The 9,138-nt window shown below is 51.3% G+C and overlaps 2 protein-coding genes across 2 annotated transcripts; both read right to left on the bottom strand.

Moving 5' to 3' along the window:
• Window positions 1–257: 257 nt before the first annotated feature.
• NCLIV_024980 (Pepsinogen A1, related) lies at window positions 258–2,663 on the bottom strand (the record flags this gene model as incomplete). The annotated part of the gene is made up of 18 exons (XM_003882692.1): window positions 258–358; window positions 417–430; window positions 503–519; window positions 579–665; window positions 724–765; window positions 825–911; window positions 976–1,062; window positions 1,118–1,214; window positions 1,274–1,280; window positions 1,344–1,413; window positions 1,472–1,487; window positions 1,546–1,598; window positions 1,660–1,784; window positions 1,836–1,873; window positions 1,928–1,986; window positions 2,039–2,136; window positions 2,201–2,252; window positions 2,307–2,663. The coding sequence occupies 18 exons, from the start codon at window positions 2,661–2,663 to the stop codon at window positions 258–260; spliced, it is 1,407 nt and encodes a 468-aa protein (XP_003882741.1).
• A 2,356-nt stretch (window positions 2,664–5,019) lies between these two features.
• On the bottom strand, window positions 5,020–7,951 carry NCLIV_024970 (putative enterophilin-2L; the record flags this gene model as incomplete). Its single annotated transcript, XM_003882691.1, has 7 exons — window positions 5,020–5,352; window positions 5,474–5,611; window positions 5,722–5,904; window positions 6,018–6,098; window positions 6,302–6,396; window positions 6,626–6,870; window positions 7,002–7,951. Coding segments are annotated over 7 exons (2,025 nt in total), but the record flags the coding sequence as incomplete, so codon positions are not given.
• Between the last annotated feature and the right edge of the window lie 1,187 nt (window positions 7,952–9,138).

The following is a 9,138-nucleotide window of genomic DNA, read 5'->3' as shown; positions in this document are numbered from 1 at the left end:
GTTTAACCTATACGTAAGTTCAGGACCAAGTTCATTGCAATCACAAACTCAGGCACGTCTGTTCTTATAGGTTGCTGAGCTGTTCTGAGATTCGTCTACGGTAAACGGGACAAAACCGTTGCACTGCGGTTGTTCTGTTCTCAGGGAGAAACGCTTGAAGCTGTTGATTAAGTTCACGCATGCGCAGCCGCTTAAGAACAAAATGGGCATGCCCCCGCCTTCCTCTGTTGCTGGGTGCTGTGGGACGCAGCACGGCCTCATGCAGTAGCTCTGGCACAGAAACCCATAATGCCGAGCACTGTTGCCCAGAAAAGGCTGTCTGAGTTCGCGGATGACTCCTTCAGTGATGGGCCGCTCCCTATTGCAATTTCACTATGTTGCAAAAGTCCACTGACAGTTCTTTTAACAAAAATTACCGTCGTGGTTGGCTCTGAAGATGCAGGGTCACGTCGATCCTAAAAGCATAACGAGCTACGTTGTTAACAACAGTTGTTTCCTTTACCTCATGAATCCAACCATCTATGGGGAGGGAATTTTGTGTGGGGTGAGCGAACAAATGGAGGTACAGTCGAACATACCATATGATCCCGATCAAAAATGGTGTAGTATTTCCTTATAAACGAATTCCCAAGAACGAAGAGAGGACCACGAGGAGCAGGAACATCCTGGGCAAACAGTGTGGTCCGGCAGGGAGGACACGAAGTACAGCTATGGTCATCCTACCATTGGTATGAAGCCAGCAGCACAAGTGACCGATTTTCCTTGCTGTAGTGATTCAGCGGTGCAAAAATCAATGCAGGTCCCAGTAAGATTGAATCACTTACGGAGTTGATTTCCTCGACGAGATAGTCAGATGGTTTTAGTGGGAACTTAACGAGGCGTCCATCAGTGTCCTCCAGAACAAAAGTGACCTGCAGCAGGAAGAGCATCCTCATCTGGGTATAACAAAGCGGACATTTTGTGTTAGGCTAGTACCGTTGGGAGGCTATCTTTGTTCGAACAGTCTTCAGCCACGTTTAGCGATTGTAGGAGAGGGTTGATGACTTCAGAGGGTCCGGTGATCTGAAACGACGAATTTCAGTTCTCATATGACTGAGGCAATATAGTGGTTTTTTACCAAACTCGAACCGGTGTCGACAGCGGCTTTGCACCGCTTGCGTTCGCAGATGCGTAGAGACTTGCCGTTGAGGCGAAGACCGTGAATTCCAACTTCCCTACACAGACGGCTCTCAAGTTCACGACTGAGACGGCTACTGTATGGGTCACTTCGCACCAGTAATCTGGTACGACAAGGGATTCAATTTCTTTCATCTTTCATTACCACATATTTGTATAGCTCTTACCCAAAGATATCACGGGGAACCACTGAGGCTTGTGACCTTCGAACGTATATCGAGGGTTTACGGAACCGAACTGTTCAGTATTCTGGAATCGCACACGCATCCAGGGGAGGATGAAGGTCTTCGTTTACCGTGATCTCCCCAGGCCTAAAAAAAGCATATCGTTATCGTTCTGACGTTGGCATCACGTACCCGTGTTGCTCACTGATTCAATTGTTCACTCATATACACGGCGAACACATTCCTTTTAAGCAGTTTCTGCACAGACATTGTTGGAGTCTAATCCCTTCAGTTGTGATTTACCTTGTCATTCTCTCACTTGCTTCATCATTAAGTCGACGAGGGGGAGAGCGTCCGCCGGCAGTCCTTCTTCTCCTGTGACATCAGGAAAACCGAGGCCAACAAGGCCGTCGAACGGTAGATCAGCGAACGGATGCGTGGACTCTGGAAGGGATGCAGAAGCAAAAACTGTTGGCTTTCTGTAGAACACCGTACCTTGAAGGGCTAAGCCAAGAGTTTGATTTTGCACTGTTCTGGAAAGAGGATGAGAAATGACTAGATGCGAAATGAAGACAAGCTTGCCATACATTCCTCCGATGAACACCGTGTCTTTCGCCATCCGAAGAACACATGCACCTGTCCCATACTGACGAACCAGATAAACACTATCAGGCATTCCAGTTTACTATCTAACATACCTGGATGAACGCGATCGCTGGCTCACCAGCACCCGCGTTTATCGGGAGGTAAGTGGAGGAAGTTTTGGGGTCAAAGCGGGTATGCGGCATACAACCGCCTCTGCAACAGGGGTTTCCAGTCTCTGAGCGCCGTTAACTCGCTGTCTCGGTTGCTATCTTACTGTTTGCATTCAGATGCCGGTATCCAGAGGTTTGAGGATCCGGTATCAAATACCTTTCTGAAAGAGTAGAGAACCCTTTTTTCAGGTATAAAGCTCGGCAGGCTCACCACAACAAACGGCACAGGAGGCGTTCCAACTTGAATTTCTCCGAAGTACTGACTGTTATGGAAGTTGAGTAGCTCCTGGTGGGCCTTTTGGGCGACATCGTGTTTTCCGGTCGCCAGTGCTCCATGGTGTTCGAGAAGACGAGATATAAACTCTTTAAGGCCGGTTTCTTGGTAACGATTTTTCAACACAACGTTGAATTCCGGTTCGCGGAAAAGAGACTTCTCTGTGGACTCCGCTTGCAGGAGGGTTTCTTCTGCTGCCAAACGCCCACCATGCTTGTGTTCCGACCGCTCCCGTACCGCGAACGCTGGGCTGCAGCAGACAGCCACACAGGCAATAGTGTGAAGCAGCCTCATTTCTGCTGTCTGATAGACGAGGAAATTATCAGCTTTCTGCCCTCGTTATCTGTATGCACCTCCTCACGTCTTCATCAATGTGGGAAGCTCTTCTGCATCTGGCGACTTGCCTCACGGTGTCTATACACAGCATCTTTTCAACCCGATAGGTGTGGCAGATTCAGGGTCTCAATGAGAAAGTGGATGATGCAGTACAGCCGTGTCTAGCTTTATATAAAAACACGTCATACTGCGCACTGCAATGCTGGAGCCGACCACAGGGAGTCTGCCCTGATTGGTGACAAACCTGTGGCATCAAAACGGTATCGGCCACAAGACCCTCTTGAGGCGAGTGCCAGTAGGCCGATCAAGCACCATAGAAAATGGCAAGGAAGAGTCCTAGCGGAGCCAAGAAAACAAAAAGCCTTCTTTTGATCGATATCGTGTCTCAGTCACCTCTAAGCCACGGTAGTAATAACCTCATACTGCGTAGCAAAAGGCAACCAATCCATATTGTTCGGGAGTCAACGGGTCAACGCTTTATTTTGAAGTGTGGAAAGTTTCGCTTATGTACACTGAGCCACACACGCCTTACTGCTCCCTCAACAGATAAACAAAGCGGTAAAAGGGCATGCGCTTTGCTGCAGTTTGGAGGAATATGTTGACCAGAATATCGCTGTTGGCCTAAGGTGAAGGCAACAGCACGCAGCTGCGTTCCCAATACTGCTTATTGCTCCAAAGTGCACCTAAAATGATTACTTCTGACGGCCTGTCGTCCTGCTCTCGACTTTGTGAGGAGGCAAAGAATGGAAGACATACTGGATGACAGTTTTGAATCCAGAAACTTGGAAGTCCCTCGAATGCAAAAGCGAACTCTGGGGCACATTAATGCGACCGTCTGTTCAGGACAATGTAACTTGCTCGCGCAGCAATATGGTTGAAGATCCGAAGCACAAAATGTGCCAACCGTAATTTGCGGGATTGCAAGTGAAAGGGGCTTTACCACTGATATGTGGTCCACCGTGTCACGCACACCGTTTACACATTGATTCAGTGAATTTTATCGAAACCTGCATGCTGTTTGGAACGCGGAAATGGAGCTAGAACAGTGAAATTCACCTTGCGAGAGGGTAGCATTGTGCCGCTCCATGGCATGCAGCGGCACGCGAGCGTGTACGCAGTTCGCCTCCTTACGAACGAGGTCACACGGGGACTTAAACTTGGGTTCGAACGCATGTATCATTGGATTCAGGAATTCCTGTTTTCCTTTTGCGATCATCGTCACAGGTGGAGCTTGTTTCCTCTTTTCCTTCATTTTTCTCGACAGCTTCGTTTGTCCCCAACGTCCTGGAGGCATTCGCAGCAGCGAGTAATGCTGGGGGAAAGTCCTTGAGCTTGTCTTGTATATTTTGCAATCCATGAAGCCTCGAAATGCGTGACACTCGCTGGAGAAGCCACTGTGTCCTGGCGCTGTTCAGAGTACTCGGGCCACCGGACCCGGGGAACGAAGATGTCCCTGGCGATGATGATGGACAAACTCCGGGGCTTTGGCCATGAAGCCTTGCAGACACTGGTTTCACCTCTGTCGGGGAACTAACACCGGGTCTACAAATGTACGGTCTTGGTGAAGGGAAACTTGGAAAAGCGCTTTCGCTCCCCGTGCTCAATGTAGAGAGAACACGGTTCGATGACGGCAACGGCATAAGAGAAAAGGGATCTTTTATCACCTGTCGAGGACCGTCGGTTCCAGATGTACACTCCGTCGGCACTTTGTCAGCGAAAGGCAGAGAAGGAAAAAGCTGAGGTCGAGCACTTGTTGGATGTGGAACACTTCCCTGGTAAGCAGGCATACCGTTGGTGCGAGCTCCCTGTGTGTTAGGTGAAGGCGACCGAGCAAAGGAGTCCCGCCTCATTACCGTCCGGGGGGACTCGTTTGGGTGTAGCTTTGTAGCGCCTGTCTCTGCCTGCGAATTTCGCCTCAGCAGAGCCGATTGAGCAAATGACACGAGTCGTGCCCTGAAAGGGTCGTGCTCATCCAGCTGATTCGTTTGCCCTCGTTGGTGCAGGTGAGAGAGAAAACGCATCTCAACGGACGACAGCCTATGAGCTCGCGGTGCACCCCGATTTTCGCTAGAAGGGAAAATCTCTCGCGGGCTCTGTGAGGGCAACGACGATGGCTCTGGAATGCCGTGCCCTTCTGCGGGAACAACAGAGCTCATGGAAGTAGCCCCCTGGAGAGTGGCCGGAAGAGGAAATGTTGCCTCCTACAAACAGTGACACAGGACATGCGGAGCAGCCAATAAGCTCAGTTTTTTTCGAAAGGGAGCTTTTTCTGTGCTGGGATGACACAAATACAACTCCACCCACGGTAACTCACCTTAGCACCCGTGTTTCCCCCGAGAGCATCCATTCTTTCCTTTTGACAGTCCTTCAGCAGGCGTTGCTGGACTTGTGGACTGAAGAGCTGCTGGAGAGCAGCTGCTTCAGGAGGGAACAGACTTGGTGGACATGGTATTCTTAACCTCGACGCTTCCCTCTGCGCCACGGCTTCAGACTGCCTATGCAGCCGATCGGGCAGGGCGGATTCTCCCTCGTTTCCGGCCCCCCCTTTGTCGCTCATAAGGCGCTGCACTTTCTCGTTGAGAGAAGTGTTTAGCGTCTTCAAATATTTTACATCCTCTTTGAGCGTTTCATTTTCACGGCGATACTCCTGCAAAAACAAGATCGCAGAAAAAGCCCAGCTCGTTCGTTATGCCGCCTGGAATTAATTTGGTGCGGATGCGGCCGTTGGGATACAGTGAATGAAACCGTGAAGGCAACCGCTCTCTCACCTGAAGAGTCTTCAGATCCTGCTCATGGGCCTCTGTTGCAGTCTGTTGCTTGGCTCGTGCCGCGATTAGACTTTCCCGTGCCACTAGGAGCTGGTCTTTTGAGAAGCTGAGATCGTTTTCCAAGTCACCGACCTTCGTCTGAGGCCAACGGTCAGAAACAAGAATCCACCAATAGCATATTTTTGCATCACAGGTACTCTCATCCGAAACGGATCCACCTGGACGACATGAATAGCCTGATAACGTACCGCCAGATTTTTGTTTTCATTGACGAGGCCTTCCTTTTCGTGAGCAAATTGCTCCTTCATCTCATTGTGGACGCGCGTCAAGATGTCAAACTCTTCGCGAAGCATTTTGATTTGCTTCTCAAGCTCACTCTGCTTCAGTTCCGCTCCGACTAGTTCCCGCGCTCGCTGCTCACTCGCTTCGCGCTGTGAAATTCATTAACGCAGAGGAGAAGTGACGATGCACAGCAGCGTTTTTACAGTGAGCCATGCGCGATACAGAAGAGTCAGGTATTCGGGTGATGGCCTTTGTATCTTACCATATCAGCGAGTTGCTTCTCGATCTCCTCCTTCTCAATTTTATGTCGTTCTTTCTCCTCTTCCAACAGTTTTTTCGCCTCCTACACACAGGCACGATGTGGCAATAGCATGGAAACTAAGCAGCTTCTTGTGACACCGCCTACAGACTCTCATGTCTGCTCTACATTCTAATGGAGAGGAAATGACACGGTTTTCTCTCACGGTCCGTTCTGAATCAGAATATCATATACGCATCTGGAGAAAGTTGCGCCTGTGCTTGAAGCTGGAATATCGGTTTGCTCACCTCTTCATTTTTCCTCATCTCCTCTCGCGTCACCTCCAACGTCTTTTTCAAATCATGAATCATCTCCTGGCCTGTCATCCCTGCCTTTTCCCCTGCTGGCAACAACACAAGAGGCTACTTTCTTACCAGGTGAAACGGGCAAGTTCCAGTGTTCTTAGGTTTCAGCTGTCGAAACGAAGACTTCAGCACTATCGAACCGACAGCTACCGCATGACCGTAATTCTCGCCTCTTCTTCATGGGGATCTTCCGATGCGAGATGCAGGGTATACGCGCATGGAATGCACTATAAAACACCGCTTAATGAACCAGCGAGAAGTCCTTACCTTTCCGCGCTGCTGCAGCCGCTGCCATAGCAGCAGCATAATAAGGAGGCGGCCACCCCGGATAAAAGGGAGGATGGGAAACAAATGGAGGACCATAGAAGCCCGGAGTCGCAGTCCCGCTGGGCGGCACGGCCCCGGATGGGCCCATGACAGGTGGTAGCCTCATCGCTCCCATGAACGGCATCTGTGCAGGGCGACTGGGATCAGGTTGAGTAAGGCCGGTGGCCGGTAAGGAAGGACGTCCCCTACGGGGTAAAAGCAGACAGCGGGGAGCACCGAACAGAAAATGTTGGAGAAATGATTTACCCGTGTCACGTGCTGGCGGCGTAAATGAGAGACGCAGCGAAAACACACGAGGTTTGAATATCGAGCCTACTGCTTTGAGAACGTTTGTCGTGTCGTCATCCCTGTCGAGTCTTCGTCGTGGTCCTCATCGCCTGCCATCCGGCTGTGGCCAACGCCGCAATCCTTCATCGCCTTGCGCCTGCGACTCGTCGCCTGCTGCGCATCAGCGCCCTTGCTTTCTTCTTGTTTCGTGAGCTCCCTCTGCTGCTCCTTCATGTGGCGCTCAAGATCGCGCTGCCTCTCGGCCAGCAACTTCCGCCACCCTTTCCAGTGAAGTTGGTCGTCCTCATCACTTTCTGAGCTCTCTTCAGCGGGACTTAGCGATGGAGAGTGAAGGAGATGTGGGAACCGTTTCCTTGCGCGGTCAATGCCGGACGGCGGCATGTCGGTCGTGGCTGCACTCTCGGAGTAGTGAACCGGCAAACCTCGTTGACCCCCCTTTGTCTTGATGGGATAAATGCCGGCCTGTTTGGCAGACGAATACTGAAGGGAATCGTAGCTGCCTCTGCGACAAGCCCGGCGTGCGCGCGCTTCCCGTGGCGGCAACTCAGGAGGCTCGTCCAGTCCAGTGGCAGGAGGGGCCACACGCTCCCCCTGCTCCACTGAGCTCGTTTCCGTACTTCCCTCCTCTTCAAAAATGTTCAGGAACCTCTGTTTCGGTCCGTCCCTTTCGAAACAGACCCGCGACTTCCTGTTGGTTACGCTGGGCGCCCTGAGCGCGTGCCGATCTGCTGACAGAGACCGGGGGGAGCACTCTCCGTCTTTGCCTTCGCTGCCTCGTAACACAGGCGACTCCTGGACGAATCGTCCCCGGGAGGCAGAAGGGTTCTGTGTGGTGACTCGTACGATTTCATTTCCGCAAACCTCGGAAGCCTTACGTGATTTGTTGCGAACGTTCGAGGGGGAGTCATACAAAAGAGAAGGATCTACAGCCGTTGCATCTTGAGGCTTGAGAGACTCCGGCAGCGGCCTCGATGACATCATTTTGTTGCAAGGCACGGGCAAATTTGTCGTTCTTCTCTGGACTCGTTACGGTTGGGTAATGGGAAGTCACCAGGTACAAGAAAGAGAAAAGAAACCGCATGGACGGGTGAGCAACTAACTCTGGCGCAGTTGCTCCTGAGGGACAGCTGGACGCCGCGTACCCCCTAGCCAGAAACAACACGAGAATGCGGGTAAAATAAATTAGGACAGGGTAGCAATGAAAAGAAAGTCACCACAAGGCAGTCGCACAAATGAAGCACAGCAAATCGCGGCAACGCTGTAGGGGAGCCAAGGAGGTCACGTGTCTTGCAGAGGAGGGAAAGGGGGGATACCCGACCTAGCGGCGTTGACATGATTCGCGGGGAAGACTCCCCCAAAATCGATTCATCGACAACTTGTCGTTTGCACGCTTGAATCAGAAAAAAAAACTAGGGAAGGTTAGTCGAAAGGTGAGAACTAAGCTAACTGGCGGTGCTACGCCAGCGATGAGAAGACGCTTTTTTAAGGGGGTAGTCGCGCAGGCGTAGGTGGATAGCCTCCCAGACACACAGTATCGGCTCGACTACAGCTCAACTGCAGACGGGCAGCGACAGTCTTTTCCCACTCTTTTCGTTTTCCCTCAAAAACAGGGAGTTTAAAAGCTGGGTGGGAAAAAAACCCACGAACCCGGGTCTGAAACACTTCTTATAACACCTTTGTCTCACATATAGAAGACAGAAAGGCAAGTGGGCTTCGATCCGCACGGTCGACCGGCGTTACTCTAGCTTGTCTTCTGGGAACCCCTTCCACACGAGATAATGACGGAAATGTATTCGGCAAAATCATGCTTTTGCATTAGAGAAGGAAATGTGGCCACTCGATGGCATTCGCCAAGACGCACAATATTAGGCGGCATCCTCGCCGTATGGGGTCAACTTGACTGACCGCCAAAGGGGGGTGTTGCAGTTTGCCGCTCCCCTACAACCTGGCACTCTGTCTTTCATTTTTGCTTCGAGGAGCCAGATGGTCTGACGAATGCCTGCGCTTCTACCAACACTGTAGTAAACTCGTTACGGCTCTCACAGCTGTTTGAATATGATATGCTGGACCTCGAGTTCTGTATGAACTCGTCATGGTAGCCCCGCGGTACAGGGGAAGTGTGTTTCCAGACTGCTGCTCGGGAGCGGCGGCACACAGAGTGAGGG

The sequence above is a fragment of the Neospora caninum genome, chromosome VIIb (genome assembly GCF_000208865.1).
Source record: "Neospora caninum Liverpool complete genome, chromosome VIIb".
Lineage (NCBI taxonomy): Eukaryota > Apicomplexa > Conoidasida > Eucoccidiorida > Sarcocystidae > Neospora > Neospora caninum.
The sequence above is the reverse complement of the archived record's forward strand: the minus strand, read 5'-3'. Positions and strand labels throughout refer to the sequence as shown.